Source organism: Oryctolagus cuniculus, chromosome 6 (assembly GCF_964237555.1).
Source record: "Oryctolagus cuniculus chromosome 6, mOryCun1.1, whole genome shotgun sequence".
In the NCBI taxonomy this organism is placed as follows: domain Eukaryota; kingdom Metazoa; phylum Chordata; class Mammalia; order Lagomorpha; family Leporidae; genus Oryctolagus; species Oryctolagus cuniculus.
In genome coordinates this window covers 21,355,844-21,374,066 of record NC_091437.1, presented here as the reverse complement: position 1 = coordinate 21,374,066, position 18,223 = coordinate 21,355,844, and the positions used below count along the sequence as shown (strand labels likewise).

Here is an 18,223-nt window from a genome sequence, read left to right as displayed (position 1 = left end):
TACCAGGCACATCAGCAGGAAGCTGGACCAGAAGCTGAGCAGCCAGGACTTGAACCAGGCTGGCAGCATCTTACGTAGCTGCACCACAGTGCCCAACTAGGGGCAAGGCCTTCTGACAGAGGGCCAGAGTAAGCACCCGAGGCTCTCCGGACCACATATGATTAGAAACCCTTGCTGGGCCGGCGCCGAGGCTCAATAGGCTAATCCTCCACCTGCGGCGCCGGCACACCGGGTTCTAGTCCCGGTCGGGGTGCCGGATTCTGTCCGGGTTGCCCCTCTTCCAGGCCAGCTCTCTGCTGTGGCCCAGGAGCGCAGTGGAGGATGGCCCAAGTGCTTGGGCTCTGCAACCCATGGGAGACCAGAAGCACCTGGCTTCGGATCAGCGCGGTGCACCGGCCGCGGCAGCCATTGGAGGGTGAACCAACAGCAAAGGAAGACCTTTCTCTCTGTCTCCAGTGTCCACTCTGTCAAAAAAAAAAAAAAAAGAAACCCTTGCTGATTCCCAGCGTAAGCAGAGCCACAGTTCACTGACCCTTGCTGCAGAGGCCAAGGGATCACCCCATCTCTCCCTTCCCAGCTGGCCTCCCGGCAAGGTGGCACAGCATCACTGTAGGAAGCCACCCTCCGGTGCCAGGCCCCACCGTGTAACAACTCTGGACAAACGACCGCTCCCTCTGCACACGCCTACAGAAATGTCGAGTGCATTGTGTAACCAAGAAAGCTGGAGTACACACAGTCCTTATGCTCGCTGGCTGGAGTTTATTGTTCCTCTGGGAGCAGGAAGTCACAGCCCACAACCCGGAAGCTGCACAGACATTCTTGCTGGTGACAGAACAAGCTGTGGGCCCTGTTCCTTCACCACAGCCCCAGCAGGCGAAACTGCCCAGGCTTCCTGCCGAGGAGGGGCGCGCCGGGGGATAATATTAAGTGGAATAGCATTCAGCAGCAGCCACACCAGAGTCCGCTACACACACGTGAAATGACAACAGGGCAGCCCAGAGGCGTTTATTGCGTCTTCAGGGGCGACAGCGCGGGCTCCTCTCCCGGAGGGAAAGCGCCATCCGAACCGCTGGCTCACTTGTCATGTTCGTAGGCGGCGGGATTCTTCCTCTTGGATTTCTCAAACTCCTCGTTCCCCCAGGTGTAGACAAGGTAAAACACGACAAATGCTTTGGGAACCAAAAGGGAGAATGAGCACGGGGCACCCCGCCCTCCAGCCCCCGCGGTCTCAAGAGAGGGCTGTCCACACCCCTTATGGGTCACCTTAGGGGTGACCCAGCAAGATCTGCCACCGAAGCGCCCCCACCTCGCCCCGCTGCACATTAAACAGGAAACTGGACGGGGTTCGCGCGATAAGGGTCGCCGGCCCCAAACGGCCGCACCCTTCGCGGGGTCAGGGCACCATCCCGGCCATGTCCCCAAAGACCACCACCCTCTGCTGCACACGTCACCCAAAAAGCCTTCACCACCGGCAAGAGGAGTGGACAGAGAGGGCCTCGGAGGCAGCCGGCGGTGTCTCCAGGTGACCCAAGGCCGCGCACGGCCAGGTCCCGCCGCCACGCTGGGGGCGCCTAGCCCCCGCCCGGCCCCGACACTCACGGGGCACCACGCGAAGCACGGACTCCCGGGTGCGGCGCAGCAGGTTGGGGATGCCCTTGCTGAAGAAGTGCGGGAAGGCGCGCTGCTCGAAGGGCGACAAGCTGTAGCTGATCACATGCCGCACCCGCGTCAGGTTCCCAAACTCGCGGCCCATGGTGGCGGCGGCCCTGTGGGAGCCAAGGCGGACAGGCGCGCGGGGCTCAGCCTCGGGACCAGAGGCCCAGCCCGGGCAGCACCGCACCCTCACCCACCCGGGACCAGCAGAACCACACCACCTGCCCCCACCTGCACACCAGGGTCACCTCGCCCTCCAAGTTCAGGGAGTGAGCCGCCTCCGTGCGTCACTTCCGGCGGAAGCGGAAGCAGCTCTTGGAAGCCCTGAAGGAACTTCCGGGGGGTACCATTTGGTGGCTGTCTCCGGGGGGAAGACGCCGTTGTCCCCCGTTCTAGAGAGAAGTGGCCTAGCCGGTCGAGCCGGGGGTGGGCGGCGCCCGGGCCGGAGCCGGTGCTTGGGCCGGGGGTGGGACCGGCAGCGCGGCCGGCCCCGAGGGGCGCCCGTTTCTCGGCGCAGGGACTTAGCGTAGGGGCCGGGCGGAGGGAGGGACGAAGAGGTGAAGAGGACGGGCCAGCCGGCCTGACGGAGCGCGGCGCCGGTCTCGGGCCTCTGGTGGCCTCTGGCTCGGACCCCGCCACACAGGGGTTCCGCGCGCCCCGGGTGGAAGCCCGCGAGGGGACTGCGGGGCTGTGCGGGAGTGCAGTGCCGTGAGGATGCCAGCGGGCATCGCACTCGGTGAGGGTTCGGTGGGCGTTTCCCTCACGGTCCCTGAGGTGGAGCCGCTTCTCCCACGCCCGTGGGCGCTGTGTCCGTCCTCCTCTGGAAGTGGCCGTGCAGATCGTGTGCTGTTGCGTTCCTTAGGTAGTCCGGGTGTGCAACCCCTTGTCAGATGACAGCTTGCAGCGCCTTCTCCCCTTCAGTAGTCGTCTCCACTGTGGTGTTTCTTTGGCCGTGCAAAAGCCTTCAGTTTGGTGAAGTCCACTTGCTCCTGTTTCTTGCTTTCATCCCCGTACTGGTGGGATCTGAGCTGGAAAACAGCTGAGCACCCCAGTGTCCTGAGCGCTTTGCCTCCGTTTTCTGCTAACAGGTTGAAAGTTTCAGGCCTCGTATTTAGGCCTTCAATTCATTTTGAGTCGATTTTTTTTGTACATGCAGATGCCAGACTAGTTTCATTCTTCTGCATGTGGACATGAAATTTTCCCAGCGCTATTTGTTAAAAGCACTTCTGCCAATTCATGTTCCTAGCACCTTTGTCGGAGATCTGCTGGCTGTGCATGCCTGGATTTATTCTAGAGTCTTCTCCATTGGCTTGTAGGTATGCTTCTGCCTATGCCATGCTGTTTTAATTACTATAACTTGATAATAAATTTTATAGCTATCTAGTGTAGTGCTTCCTGCTTTGTTCTTTTTGTTCTACATCATTTTGGCTCCTTAGAGATTTTTGTGGTTCTGTATAAATTTCTGTAGTTTTTTTTCTAGTTCTGTGAAAATCATTGGGATTTTAGAAAGATTTCAGTGAATCTGTAAATCACTTTGGGTAGTATTTTAACACATTTTAATGATAATGATTCTTCCAGTCTCTGAACATGAAACGTCTTTCCATTGTTTTGTGTCCTCTTCAATTTCTTTCATCAATAACTTACAGTTTTCATTGTTGAGATCTTTCGCCTCAACCTGGGAAATGTATTTCTAGATGTTTTATTTATATATATATTTTTGTACCTTTTAAAAATGGGATTGGTTTCTTTCTTTGTGTTTCAGATGATTCACTATTGGTATATAACAGTGCTACTGACTTTTTAAAAGATTTATTTATTGGGGGCCGGTGCCGTGGCTCACTTGGTTAATCCTCCGCCTGCAGCGCCGGCATCCCATATGGGTGCCGGGTTCTAGTCCTGGCTGCTCCTCTTCCAGGCCAGCTCTCTGCTGTGGCCCGGGAGGGCAGTGGAGGATGGCCCAAGTGCTTGGGCCCTGCACCCCATGGGAGACCGGGAGGAAGCACCTGGTACCTGGCTCCTGGCTTCGGATCAGAGTAGCTCCAGCCATAGCGGCCATTTAGGGGGTGAACCAGCGGAAGGAAGACCTTTCTCCCTGTCTCTCCCTCTCACTGTCTAACTCTATCTGTCAAATAAAAAAAAAAAAAAAAGATTTATTTGTTTCAAAGGCAAATTTGGAGAGGGATCTTCCATCCCCTCATCACTGCCCACATGGCTACAATGGCCAGGGCTTGGCCAGGGCTAGGCCACGCTGAAGCCAGGAGCAGGATCTTCAACGAAGTCTCCCATATGAGTTCAGGGGCCCAAGTAATTGGGTCATCTTCCGCTGCTTTCCCAGGCACATTAGCAGGGAACTGGATGGAAAGTGGAGCAACCGGGGCTCAAACCAGTGCCCATATGGGTTGCTGGCATCGCAGGCGGCAGGTTAACCTGCTATGCCACAACAACGGCCCCAATGCTGCTGATTTCTTGAGAGGCATTTACTTATTTGGAAGGCAGAGTGAGAGAGAGAGAGATCTTCCATGTATTGGTTCACTTCCCCAAGTGGCCACAATAGCCAGGGCTGGACCACCAGGAGCCAGGAACTCCATTGGGATTTCCCACATGAATGGCAGGGGCCCAACAATTTGGGCCATCTTCCACAGCCTTCCCAAGTGTATTAGCAGGAAGCTGGATCAGAAACAGCACAGCTGAGATGCAGGCCAGGCATACTAACCAGCAGCTTAAGCCACTATGCCACCATGCCAGCCCCGTGCTACTGTTTTCTATTGACTTTGTATCCTGCAGCTTTGCTGAATTTATTCATTAGTTCTAACAGCTTTTTGGTGGAGTCTTGGTGTGTTTCTGCATAAGAACATGTCATCTACAGCGACAGTCTGACTTCCTCTTTTTCAGTTGGGATATATTTCTTTCTTGGCCAGTTGCTCCAACTGGGACTTCCAGCACTAGGTTGAATGTAAGTGGTGAAAGTGAGCTTCCTTGTCTTGTTCCAGGTCTTAAGATCAAGCCTCTAGTTGTTCCCCATTCAGTATGTTAGTATTGACTTGTTACATATGGACTTTATTAACATTGCATTGGAAACGACCTAGGTGTCCATCAGCTGGTGAAGGACTAAAGGAAACGTGCAAATACATAATACGGTATTACTCAGCCATCAAAAAGGATGCAATCTCGTCATTCGCAACAACATGGATACAATTGCAGGTCACTGTGTTAAGTGAAATAAGCCAAGCAGGGAAAGGCAAATGGCATGTGATCTCAACTGAGTCTAAAATATAGGCGCTCTCATACAGTGGTTACCAGAGGATGGAGAAGGCAGTGAGCACAAGAAATGTTAAATACTTGGATAAATATATTTACCCCGATTGGCTGTAACACAATGTATACGTGTTACACATCACAGAGTACCCCATAATAGCCACAGTTTGTGTGTCTGTTTAAAAAATGTTAATTAGGCCGGCGCCGCGGCTCACTAGGCTAATCCTCCGCCTAGCGGCGCCGGCACACCGCGTTCTAGTCCCGGTCAGGGCGCCGGATTCTGTCCCGGTTGCCCCTCTTCCAGGCCAGCTCTCTGCTGTGGCCCAGGGAGTGCAGTGGAGGATGGCCCAGGTGCTTGGGCCCTGCACCCCATGGGAGACCAGGAGAAGCACCTGCCTCCTGGCTCCTGCCATCGGATCAGCGCGGTGGCAATTGGAGGGTGAACCAATGGCAAAGGAAGACCTTTCTCTCTGTCTCTCTCTCTCACTGTCCCTTCTGCCTGTAAATAAATAAATAAATAAATAAATGTTAATTAAAAGGAAACACATCTCCCCAGTGCAGCCACGGCAGTCATGGCGTCATCGTCAGGCACTCAGTAAACACTGTTGGTGGTGGATGAGGGAGAGAAGGGGCCGCCTCCACAGCACAGCCGTGTGCTCTGGCCTGGGAGTGGCTGCGTCTTGCAGCCCAAATTCCTCCTCCTGCCCAAGGAGGGGGCAGGGGCTACGGCATGTGTTCCCCGAGTGCACGGTGTTGCTCGTCGCGCTCGCTGCTACTCTGCATGTTTTGTTAGCACAAGTGTTGGCCAAAGGGAATCTAGACCTAAACGCTCATCCAGCAGTTTTTTCCTTTTTTAAAGATTTATTTATTTATTTGAAAGAGTTACACAGAGAGAGGAGAGGCAGAGAGAGAGAGAGAAAGAGAGAGAGAGAGAGAGAGAGGTCTTCCATCCGTTGGGGTTCACTCCCCAATTGGCTGCAACGGCCAGAGCTGCATGGATCCGAAGCCAGGAGCTTCTTCTGAGTCTCCCACGCAGGTGCAGGGGCCCAAGGACTTGGGCCATCTTCTGCTGCTTTCCCAGGCCATAGCAGAGAGCTGGATGAGAAGTGGAGCAGCCAGGTCTTGAACCGGCACCCATATGGGATGCCGGTGCTTCAGGCCAGGGCGTTAATCACAGTGCCGACCCCATCCAGCAGTTTTATAACCTTGCTTACTAGCCTCAGATCAGGGAAGTTTGGCAGACAGCGAACTTTTTTATTTTTTTTTAATTATTTATTTATTTGAAAGGCAGAGATACAGAGATAGAGAGCTTCCTTCCTGTGGTTCACTCCCCAAATGGCTGCAAATGGCAGGGGCTGGGCCAGGCCGAAGCCAGGAGCTCCCTCCCGGATGCAGGGGCCCAAGTACTTGGGCCATCCACTGCTTTCCCGAGTGAATTAACAGGGAGCTAGATCAGAAGTGGGAGCTAAACCAGTGCCCATATGCTTAACCTATACCCCAGTGCTAGCCCCTATAGACAGCAAACACATTTTATAACCATATATCAGTTTTATTAATCTAAATACTGCACAAACTGGTTTTGTGTATCAAACCATGACTATAGTTTGGTTGACTTTCTGCCAACAAACAGTCTCCCTCAGTGTGGCCCTTGGTATTCTCCTAGCTCAGTTTTTCATGATGCATCTTTGTCTGATTTTTTAAAACATACCTGGCCCCGACTGGCGCCGCGGCTCACTAGGCTAATCCTCCGCCTAGCGGCGCCGGCACACCGGGTTCTAGTCCCGGTCAGGGCGCCGGATTCTGTCCCGGTTGCCCCTCTTCCAGGCCAGCTCTCTGCTGTGGCCAGGGAGTGCAGTGGAGGATGGCCCAGGTGCTTGGGCCCTGCACCCCATGGGAGACCAGGAAAAGCACCTGGCTCCTGGCTCCTGCCATCGGATCAGCGCGGTGCGCCGGCCGCGTCGGCCATTGGAGGGTGAACCAACGGCAAAGGAAGACCTTTCTCTCTGTCTCTCTCTCTCACTGTCCACTCTGCCTGTCAAAAAATAAAAAATAAAAAAAATAACAAACAAACATACCTGGCCCCTTCTCAGCTCCAAGAACATAAAATACAACACCTAAAGAAAAAAATACTGTACTGAATCCTACCACCATTTGGGTGATTAGTAAAAAATAAAACATTACAGCATCTGCAAACATCTCAAAACCTTTAAAAACAATTTTTTTTTTTGACAGGCAGAGTTAGACAGTGAGAGAGAGAGAGAGAGAGACAGAGAGAAAGGTCTTCCTTCCATTGGTTCACTCCCCAAATGGCCGCTACGGCCAGTGCTGCTCCTGGTCTCCCGTGTGGGTGCAGGGGCCCAAGCACCTGGGCCATCCTCCTCTGCCCTCCTGGGCCACAGCAGAGAGCTGGACTGGAAGAGGCGCAACCGGGACTAGAACCCAGTGCCCATATGAGATGCCAGTGCCACAGACGGAGGATTAACCAAGTGAGCCATGGTGCCGGCCCCTCAAAAAAATGTTTATACACAGGCACGTTAGGCAGCGGAAGGTGGTCGAGATCCCAGGCTTTAAAAGTTTGAAGGGAACTCCCCCACGTCAGAGTACACCACCAGGATAACTGCAGTGCTCCCAGCACGTGTTTTGTCCTCAGCCGCCTGGAAGGATCGGGCGAGCTCACTGTTCCATGCTCTGGAACGGTTAGACCCATTGTGACCTCCTCTCACCCTCCGAGGCACCACGAAGGAAAGGATGACTTATCCCACGCACCTGGAAGCGGGAGCAACTGCGTTGAGGGAGAGCAGACAACACATCTGAGTGTCATGAATCCTTAGCTTTTCCGCATGCCCTGGCCATTTCATCAAGCACCTAAGGACCGTTTTAAGAACCTTGATGTCTCCATAAAAAAAAAAAAAAAAAAAAAAAAAAAAACCAAAAACAATGAAAGGTTTAATTTGAAGGTCATTCCTCTGTGTGTCTTAGACTCCCAGCTGCATAGCTAGTCCATTGGTAAAACTGAGTTTTCAGTAAATGCAGGGGTGGGTGGTGATGGTTAAGGGAGAGGAACACTAAGTGATGAAATCAACCTGTATCTAATGAGCATCTATTAGATAAAGGACAGCATCAGCTGGCTGACATAGAGCTGATAAAAATCACCTTCAGCTAGGCGTCCTTGAGGTCTGATTACACTCCACACACACACCTAAAATTTATTTAAGAGACAAGCCAGTGCCTTCCTGGCCTTTGGGAAGGAGACTGGCATGGGGAGATGTTTTCCTTGCTAGTTCTCCCCAGCCATGGCGCTTCCCAGCAAATTCCTTCTGTGGTTTTGCTGTCTTGCCTGCATGTGTTTTTCAGCTAGCTTTGGTTCCCAGCCTCCCAGGGCAGAAGCTTGGGTTGCCGCCAATGCTGCGTTGGAGTCTGAGGTTGAGCCTGGGTCCTCGTTGTGGCCTGCAGATGGGAGAGACCGACCTGGCCTCCTTCCCCCTCTCTTCAAAGTTCTGTCTGATGGGCGAGGTGAGGCCCCTAGGCTGCAGCCAGACTCGAGAGCGTTGCAGTACATGAAGAAGCTTTATAAAGCTTACGCTACCAAGGAGGGGATTCCTAAAGCCAACAGAAATCACCTCTACAACACAGTTCGACTCTTCACACCCTGGGTCCAGCAGAAGCAGGCTCCAGGACGCCCGGAAACAGGTGTGTAAGAGCAGATGGGGGGGGGGGGGGGTCCGTGTGTAGCGGAAACCTGTTAGAAGCTCCTGCATTTCAGTTACAGAAAGGAGCTGAGCCTTGCCTTTGAACTGCACTTTACTTTGCCTGAGATTGACAGCCAAACAGGTCTGGCCCTTGATCTTCTGCTTCTCACTAACGCTCTCATTGTAGAGGTGGGCTGGTGTGATAGTTTTCCAGCCAGGTGAGGTTTGCTCGGGGCTGGAACTGGAGGAGAAGGTTACCGTCCCTCTCTGGTCGGCCAAGCCGTTGGCCCAGAAACGCATCTGCACCATCCCTCACACCTGCGCCTGTGCATTAAACGGCGTGAGAGGAGAGCGGCAGTCCCCACGTGGGGCAGTCGGTGTCGGAGAGAACAGGGTGTTTGTAACAAGTTGCCCTGTCTGCAGTGTGTGAGGGAGGAGCAAATGCTCACACAAACTCTGTGCCGTACCGGCTTGAGCCGGTTTCTAACTCAGCCTGGCGGTCATGGCTGATGGAAACCCTCCCTGCTTTCTGATTACCCCATTTCACTGTCGTGGTTCTTGATTTTTCCCTGCGGTTTTCCAACTCAAGTGTTCTACATTAACGTGGACAACTGAGTTTTCAATCGACTTCATTCAGTCGGGGCCTAAGGCGTCTGCCTTCTTAAAAAAGACGGATGGTGTTTTTAATTACCGTTTCCCTCTGGAGGATCTCCTTGAAAAATTACTTCCTTGATGAGTGTCCTTGGTGTTAGGAGCAAATGACGAAGACTGAAACCTCAGGATGACGTAATGATGCCCTGTTAACGTCAGTTCATCCCCAAAGCGTGCCGAGTTGGTGGAGACGAAATGGCTGGATGTGGGGACTGGGAGTTAGTGGTGGTGTCGATGGTCCCTGCGATATTTATTACCCCCCCCCCCCCGTGTCTTTGTGGCTTAGGGAAGTTGGGGGTGGGCGGCACATACTACACGGCACCAGGGGCCTTCAGAAAGTTTGTGGAAAATGTGTATTCTTAACAACAACAGTAACAACAAAATCCGCACATCTTTGCATTCCTTTGCACTCACTAAGCCTTGTGAAGTGCCCTGGTGCTGCTCCCTGCCTGCCTGCCTGTGTGTGGGGTGGCCACTCAAGCGCTGCTGGGGGCTTGTGTTTCTGCAGGAGTCCTGCCGCCCGCGGACCTGCTGTTTAACCTGGATCGCGTTACTGCCGTGGAACACCTGATCAAGTCGGTCCTGCTCTACACTCTCGACAGCTCCGTCTCTGTCTCCAGTGCTGTGCAGTGTGTGTGCAGCCTGGTGACGAAGGAAACGGGGACTTCCAGCGAGACGCAGCCATCGACTCCACGCCCACTCACCTTGCAGTCACGGTTTGAATTCAGGAAGAAACACAAGTGGGCTGAGATTGACGTGACCCCACTCCTTGAGCCTCTCGTGGCCTCCAGTGAGAGCCACGTCCACCTGTCTGGAAACTGCACTTGCCTGAAAGACCAGCAGCAGCGTCCCGCTGCACAGGAGGGCCCCTTGAACCTAACTGTGCTAGCGTCCCCCTCCCTCATCTTGTATTTGAATGACACCAGTGCGCAGGCCTATCACGGGTGGTATTCCCTACCCTACAGGAGGAGGCCTTCACGGGGTCTCCGGCAGCAAAGTCGGCCTGCCCCTGGGGCAGGAGAAGAGGCTGCGCAGGTGGGCAGATCGTCCAGGCGTCAGAGAGGTCAGGACGCTGTCGGCTCTCAACTGAAGCAGCCCCTGGTTCCAGCTGCTTTAAATCTGAGTGAATACTTCAAACAGTTTGTCTTTCCCCAGGATGAGTGTGAGCTCCATGACTTTCGCCTTAGCTTCAGTCAGCTGAAATGGGACAACTGGATCGTGGCGCCACACAGGTACAACCCTCGATACTGCAAGGGGGACTGTCCCAGGGCCGTCGGGCACCGGTATGGCTCTCCGGTTCACACCGTGGTGCAGAACATCATCTACGAGAAGCTCGACTCCTCGGTGCCGAGGCCGTCGTGTGTACCTGCCAGATACAGCCCCCTGAGCGTTTTGACCATTGAGCCCGGTGGCTCCATTGCCTACAAAGAGTATGAAGATATGATAGCTACAAAGTGCACCTGTCGTTAGCATGTGCTGCTCGACTACAGCCATGAGCCTGTTGGGCAGAGTGAGTGCTGGGGGCCTGTGCGAACCTTCTGGAGGAAGCTTCCTAGGTCACACCTGAGTTGGTGTGTTGTATGAAGAGAGGCATGTGCAAATGAGCACATGGTGTGGAATCTTTGAGTGCAAAGGGAATTGTTGCTATTGGCCTATTTCCACATTGAAGTGAAACATTATTTGGGGGAGATTTCTTTCTCACTGAGTTTTTTTTGTTTCATAAAGATCTTATTTTTGATAAAAAATCTTAGAATTAATTTTGGGTGGAATGGCAACTCTGCATTGACAACCCTGATTATTGTAGTCTTACTTAATGGAAGAATAAATTCATTTCAATGGCATAGTTTTGTGTGTATGTTGTATTAAAGATTACTTTTAAGTGATCATTCCGGAGAGTTGCTAAAAGCTGGCCTGGGCTGAGCTGTTGATCTTGTTGTTGGCAGAGTGAAGGGAAGGCTAGCTTCTGACCTCCATCCTGATGAAGGGAGGCTGACGAGGAGAGCACGCAGGTGACCGTTTCTGTTGTCTTGGTGTGCTTGATGCACAGTACACTAACTCTGCTCCTTAGTTGCCTTGCATGGATCAGCCGCCTCACACAAAATAGTAGAACGTTTGCCCCACTCATTTAGAGGAAATTGCTTTGCAGATGGTTCTGAGCAAAGCTGTATTCAAGACTTAAGATGCATTGTCTCCCATTTGATCTGAAAGCCCTGACTTTGGAGAAGGCTTTTGTTGGGGTATGTGGGGGAGTTAACGCCTGCCACAGTGTACGCACAGGTTGTTTTCCAGGTGGGCTTAGGGTAGTTCCTCCTAAACTAAACTGGTAGTGACGGGGTTTTACTACCAAAGAGCTTTAGGTAGGCACAAGGGCTGTTAGAGGGACATATGGAAAAGCTAGCTGATGGAAAAGCTAGCCTGTGATTTCAAGGGTCTGTTGTAACAAAATTAACACAGATTTGAATCTGATTTTCCGTGAATGTTTTGAAGTATCCTCATCTATGAGTTTTAATATACTCCCTACCTTGAGAGCCCTGGGTACACAGATTTAGGGCTGATGGAGTGACTTCTTTGGGTTTTTACAGCCCTAATCTACAACCCAAAAGTCATCCCTAGATGCAAGAAACAATGGCCCTTTTTGTAAATGATCTTTCCTTGATTCCAGTTTTTTAAGCTTTGTTGGATTTAATCACCATACAAGATAATTGGCCCACTTAGTATAATTCAATGGCTTATAATACAGTCACAAAGACAGAACACTATTAGCATCATGAATTTTAGAACTTTTCATCACTTGAAAATGAAAGCCATATGCTTTCACTGTGTACCTCCCTAGACCCTGTCGTGCCGACTCCAAGCTCGAAGGAATCGGTAACCTGGCTTGAGGCTGCCTTACTGTGGCCTTGGTATGAGTGAGATCATACGCTAGGTGGCTTCTCAGGCTTGGCTTTCACTTAGCATGTTTTCGTGGTTCTTTGACGTAGTAACATGTGTCAAAACTACATTTTTTGGTTGGTGAAGAACATTCCATTGTAGGGTCATGCGCAGTTTTGTTTGTTTGGCTGTTGATGGCTGCTTAGATTGTTTCCTTACTTTGGCTGTTGTGTATAATCCTGGTAGACGATCCGTACACCTGGGAATGGAATTGCTGAGTCATAGGGTGCATCTGAGGTTCAGAACTGCTTGTCTGTTTTCCCAAGCAGTTGCACTGCTTTATATTCCCACCATGGGTTCTGAATTTTCTGCATCCTTAAGACTGATTTTTTGATTCTAGCTGTCCAAGGGGTATGAAATCTCACTCATTTTGATGTGCATTTCTCAAATAATGATATGATGTGTCTTTATGGGTTTGTCAGCCACTTGTATTTTTTCTTTTTTTAGATTCATTTGCTTGATAGGTAGAGTGGCAATGACCAAGAGAGGAGTGTGCAGCCGGAGGTTTAATTCCCAAATGCCTGCAACATCTGGGACTGAGCAAGGCCAAAGCCACAGGTCAGAAAGCCCAGCTCAGGGCAGGGACAAAAGTACTTGAGTCAATTGTTTCTCAGCTTTTTGGCTAAGATCAAGTGTAAAAGTATTGGAGTCGTCATCTGCTGCCTTCCCAGGCCATTGAGCAAGAGCTGGAATGCAAGCAGAGGCGGGGGAGGCTAACTGACGTTCTGATTTGGGTTGTGTTATGTCCCAATCGACGGCTTGACCTCTTGCACCACAATGCCTGCCCTAGCCATGAGTGTCTGAGGAAATGTCTGTCAGGTTCCTTTTGACTGTTCTCTTAGCAGGTTATCTCTCTTTTTTTTTTTTTTTTTGAGTTACAGGATTTCATCATATTTCAGACAAAAGTCTCTTCTGAGATAGTATTTCCAAATTTTTACCATTCTGTGGATCACCTTTTTGTTGTAAAATATCCATATCAAAATTTTAACCACTGCAGCACAGTGCTGGTCCCGAAAAAATTTTTTTTCAGAAGTAAAACTAAAACTTGAGGGGTCCAAGAATTCTGTAACTTAACGTTGCTATATCATGTCATTTGAGAGAGATAATTATTTTGTAAGTGAGGTTAAAAGTCGAAGACTGAGAGCTAAATGGTGTTTCGAAGATTTTCTACCATTTTCGGTCATTTTTTTTTTTTTTAAGATGTATTTGAGAGGCAGAGTTAGAGACAGGTCTTCGATCTGCTAATGCGCTCTCTAAATGGTCAAGATGGCCAGAGCTGGGACAATCCAAAGCCAGGAGCTACTTTTGGGTCTCCCCATGTGGATGCAGGGGCCCAAGCACTTGGGTCATCTTCCACTGCTTTCCTAGGCCATAGCAGAGAGGGGGGTCGGAAGAGGAGGAGCCAGGACTCCAACTGGTGCCCATAGGGGATGCCAGTGCTGCAGGCATAGCCCACTATGCCACAGTGCCATCCCCATTTTGTCATTGTTGAGGATAAAAAAAAAAAACTTGGTGGAATGGAAAAGGCACGATTATTGGTGATGATGCACAGTTGCTTTCAAATGGATCATGTGGGCTGGCACCGTTGAGTAGTGGGTTAAGCTTTGGCAGCCAGTGCTGCCATCTGATATGGAGGCCAACTGGAGTCCTGGCTGCTCCAATTGAGATCCAGTTCCCTGCTAGTGCTCATGGGGGAAAAAGCAGCCAGAGATGACCCAAGTACCTGGTCCGCTTCACCCACGTGGGTTTCCTGGAAGAAGCTTCTGGCTTCAGCCTGATCACAGAGACCATTTTGGGGAGTGAACCAGCAGATGAAAGATCCATCCCTCTCTCCTTCCCTGTGTAACTCTTTTTTGAATAAACTCTTAAAGAATCACGTGAAACTGATTTAAGGGATAACTCAGTTACTGAACTACTCTAAATGGATTTATAAGCACACAAGTGTATGTGGGGTCTTCAAAGGTTGAGGGAAAATTGCAAGTATCTTTTAATACAATTTCAATGAATTTCTTGATATGCCTTTGTATGCAGCCATACGTATTTTTCCTGCCAGAATAGAGGTTGGTGGGGTTGTTGGTGTGTCATGTGATGGCTGAGTATGGAATGTGGTCTGAAATCTATGATTTCAAGAAGAAGAAAATGAGTAGTTTTGATGGCAATTCAATATTAGTGCCAAAATTAGGAGCAGAAAAATAGTTGGTCGTTACTGAGGCGAATCCTCGGATGTGCGTTTTCGCATGGTGCTAGGGTGCTACAGCTGAGCAGCCAGAGCTCCAAGAACTGAGGGTGGCCTGTGAAAGATTGTACTTGTAAATCGTAGGACAACGTTACTCCTCAGGGCTGATCCATCTGCTCAGTTGAAACTGGAGAGATTCTCTCCCACAGTGTTGAAGCGTATGCTGGTCCCCTGACTCCCTGCTCCATATGCAGCCTATTTTTCTTCAGCTTCTTTGACAAAAGCTGTCACTTTAGAAAATAACCAAGAAAGGACAACAGTGATTTAAATCTGGAAATTCAAGGATGATGCTACATCTGCCGTAAATAGATGCATTCAGCTTTGGTATTTAGTGCAGATGAGATAGGCAGGCGCTTGAAGCAGCGAGGGGCTCAGTGTGCCGCGGAACAATGGGGCATGTCAGGAGCTGGTTTTGCTTCGGCTCTGAGTTTCCTGCTGTTTATCGGTTTGAATCAACTCCTGTGTTAGTTGAATACCTCCTGTTTGACTCACTGGTTCCAAGAGCCGCGGCAGCCCCTCACTGGGTTCGGGCTCCATTTGGACAGCCTGTGGGCAGAATAAAGCTGCCCTTTCATGGGGAGGAGGAGAGGGAGCTGCGGCCTTCCGCAGAGAGAACGCTCGGGTGCCAGCATTTGGTGTGTGTCAAACCTCAGGTGGCCAATTGTAATCGGTAACTTGCTAGGGATGTGACTTGTAAAATGACAAATGAAATGAACCCTACATGCTGTGAGCACTGTTCTAGAGGATACCAGTCCCCCAAATATTCCTTGGATCCATAGACCAACTAAGAGGATTGATAGAAAGTTTGGTGCTTTACATGTTAAGTTTTCTGACCAGAAGGGAAGAAGGAAAACCACGGCTGAGTCAGGATTGCCATGTTGTAGTGGACCTTTGCATGGTTCCTCCCCATACCCCGCGTTTCCAGTGGCCCCACCTTATCCACACAATGGTTCCTGGGACCCCCCGTGGATGCCTGCCACTGTAGCTTGCGCTTAATTCAAGCATGTACTGTTTCTTTCCTATACAGATGTATGTATTATGATAAAGTGTAACTTTATTTTTTTGACAGGCAGAGTTAGACAGTGAGAGAAAGCAGAGAAAGGTCTTCCTTCCGTTGGTTCACCCCACAAATGGCCGCTACGGCCGGTGTGCTGAGCCTGTCTGAAGCCAGGAGCCAGGTGCTTCCTCCTGGTCTCCCACATGGGTGCAGGCCCCCAAGCACTTGGGCCATCTTCCACTGCCCTCCCGGGCCACAGCAGGGAGCTGGACTGGAAGAGGAGCAGCCAGGACTAGAAACCGGTGCCCATATGGGATGCTGGTGCCATAGGTGGAAGATTAGCCAAGTGAGCCACAATGCTGGCCCCAATAAAGTATAACTTCTAATTTAGGTAGAGAATTGACAATAATGGAGAAATGTAGTTGAGGCTGGCGCTGTGGGACAGCGGGTTAAAGCCCTGGCCTGAAGTGCTGGCCTCCCATATGGGCACCAGTTCTAGTCCCAAGTGCTCCTCTTCTGATCCAGCTCTCTGCTGTGGCCTGGGACAGCAGTAGAGGATGGCCCAAGTCCTTGGGCCCCTGTACCCACATGGGAGACCTGGAGGAAGCTCCTGGCTTCTGATCTGCACAGCTCTCGCCATTGTAGCCATCTGGGGAGTGAACCAGCGGATGGAAGACCTCTCTCTGTTCCTACCTCTCTGTCTTTCAAATAAATCTTTTAAAAAATGAAATACAGCAACTATAACATAATGATATAAACTATGTGAATATGGTGTCGTTCTCTAAAAATATCTTCAGCTGCTAAGTAGTCAGATCGGCTGTTGGGCGTTTTTGCTTGTGTTTGAGGAACCATTGTTTTACTTAGTAAAGCCCCAAAGTGCAGGAGTCGCAGGGCAGGGAGTTCAGATATGCCAAAGAGAAGCCTTTGCACTTGACTCTCAGCTTCCATGAGAAGGTGGAAGTTTCTGGCTTGATAAGGAAAGAAATCTTAGGGTATGCTTGTTAAGTTCTGTGTAAGAGCAAATCTTTGCTTTGTGAAACCTTGATCACTTTTGGCAATGGCCTTGAGTTGCTAATAAGACCAGGTCTACTTTAGTATCTGTTTTAAAATAGGATTGTCTAGGTAGCTTGGCAGGGTGTTTCTTTGTCCTCCCTTAGTATGCAATGCAGTTTGAATTGAAGAATTGAGAAATTATGCATGTGGATGAGGGTCACCTGTACATTTTGGGCATTTTGTTCCCAGAATAAGTGCTTGTGAACAGTTCAGTTCATAGACTGGTCTTCGGTGCTGATGTCTGTATGTTGGAATGCTCCAACAGACGATGTTAAAAGTTCACATCCTGGGCCTAGATGTCATACAGGTCTTCTCAGAAATAATTAGCTCAATGAATAAATATTGATTTAGCACTGACGATGGGCCAGGTACTGTTTGTGGCTAAGAGCATTGGGTGTCCTCAGGACCGGACGAGTCCATCACCCATGAGAAATGGATGTTTAATTTATTGCCCTGAGTTCCACCAGTGGGCATTTACCATGGCAAAACCTTCTCTGGAGGAGTCTGCTGTGGGGTGGTATTATAAGAGCAGGCTTAAAACTAACTGATGTCTTGGAGTTGAATTTTAAAAAAATGATTGACTTATTTGCAGGTCAGTATAGAGAGAAAGGAAGAGAGCCCTCCTCCTTTGGTTCACTTGCCAGACAGCCACAATGGTCAGGGCTTGGCCAGGCTGAAGCCAGGTGCCAGGAGCTTCATCTGGGTCTCCCTCATGGGATCTTCCTCTGCTTTTCCCAGGCTGTTGGCAGGGAGCTGGATTGAAAGTAGAATAGTCAGTACACAAACCAGCGCCGATATGGGATGTTGGTGTTGCAGGCAGTGGCTTCACCTGCTATACCACAACACTAGCCCTGGAGTAGGCTAGGATAGGATAGGATGACTGAGATCTCCTACCCCCTGGCTCACTTTCCAAATGCCCACAACAGCTGGGCTGGGCTAAATTCAGACACCAAGAACTCAATCCAGGTATCTCACATGTTTTGTTTTTTAATATATATATAAGATTTATTTATTTGAAAGTCAGAGTTACACAGAGAATCTTGCGTCTGCTGGCTCACTCCCCAGTTGGCCGCAATGGCCAGAGGTGTGCTGATCCAAAGCCAGGAGCTTCTTCCAGGTCTTTCACATGGGTGCAGGGGTACAAGGACTTAGGCCATCTTCTGCTTTCCCAGGCCATTGCAGAGAGCTGGATCAGAACAGGAGCAGCCTGGAGTCGAACTGGTGCCCCTATGTGATGTAGGCACTGCAAACAGCGGCTTCACCCGCTTCGCCACAGCACCAGCCCCCAACACGGGTTTCAGGAACCCAGCTGCCTGGGCTGTCACCTGCTGGTCCCCAGGTGCATTAGCAGGAAGCCAGACAGGAAACAGCAACCAAGACTCAGACTACACACGAGCAGAGGCCAGCTTTTCCAGCGGTACCATAACGCACTGCACAGCAATAGGTTTGCATGCATTGTAAGAAATAATAGAACAATCTCAACTCTTCAACTATCCTTTATCCAGTTCCCTCAATGATAACATTCTATAAAACTATACTATAATAACCCAACCGGAATACTGACACTGATAAACATTTAAAAAATATCTCAAAAATAGAAGAAAAGAGATGGAAAGGTTTTTGATCCACTAGTTCATTTCCCAAACGAATGCAACAGCCAGGCCTAGGCAAAGCTGAAGCCAGGAATTCGATCCAGGTCTCCCACATGGGTGGCAGGAGCCCAGGTGCTTGGGGCCATCGTCTGCTGCCTTCCCAGGC

General features: G+C 50.4%; 2 protein-coding genes across 11 annotated transcripts; one reads left to right on the top strand and one right to left on the bottom strand.

The window, feature by feature from the left end:
* Window positions 1-739: 739 nt before the first annotated feature.
* On the bottom strand, window positions 740-2,095 carry UQCRQ (ubiquinol-cytochrome c reductase complex III subunit VII). Of its 3 annotated transcripts, none has more exons than XM_008254895.4 (3): window positions 1,885-2,095; window positions 1,600-1,766; window positions 740-1,169 (listed from the first exon to the last, which is right to left on the bottom strand). In XM_008254895.4, exons 2-3 carry the CDS (start codon window positions 1,751-1,753, stop codon window positions 1,075-1,077), a joined length of 249 nt encoding a protein of 82 aa, XP_008253117.1. In that variant the 5' UTR covers window positions 1,754-1,766; window positions 1,885-2,095; the 3' UTR covers window positions 740-1,074. The 3 variants fall into 3 exon arrangements, with proteins under 3 accessions (XP_008253117.1, XP_008253118.1, NP_001185860.1); XM_008254896.4 differs by having other exon boundaries at window positions 1,902-2,079; NM_001198931.1 differs by lacking the exon at window positions 1,885-2,095 and having other exon boundaries at window positions 743-1,169; window positions 1,600-1,832.
* GDF9 (growth differentiation factor 9) lies at window positions 1,999-11,089 on the top strand. Of its 8 annotated transcripts, none has more exons than XM_070075022.1 (4): window positions 1,999-2,515; window positions 4,546-4,606; window positions 8,404-8,598; window positions 9,757-11,089. In XM_070075022.1, exons 3-4 carry the CDS (start codon window positions 8,466-8,468, stop codon window positions 10,716-10,718), a joined length of 1,095 nt encoding a protein of 364 aa, XP_069931123.1. In that variant the 5' UTR covers window positions 1,999-2,515; window positions 4,546-4,606; window positions 8,404-8,465; the 3' UTR covers window positions 10,719-11,089.
* Window positions 11,090-18,223: the final 7,134 nt, after the last annotated feature.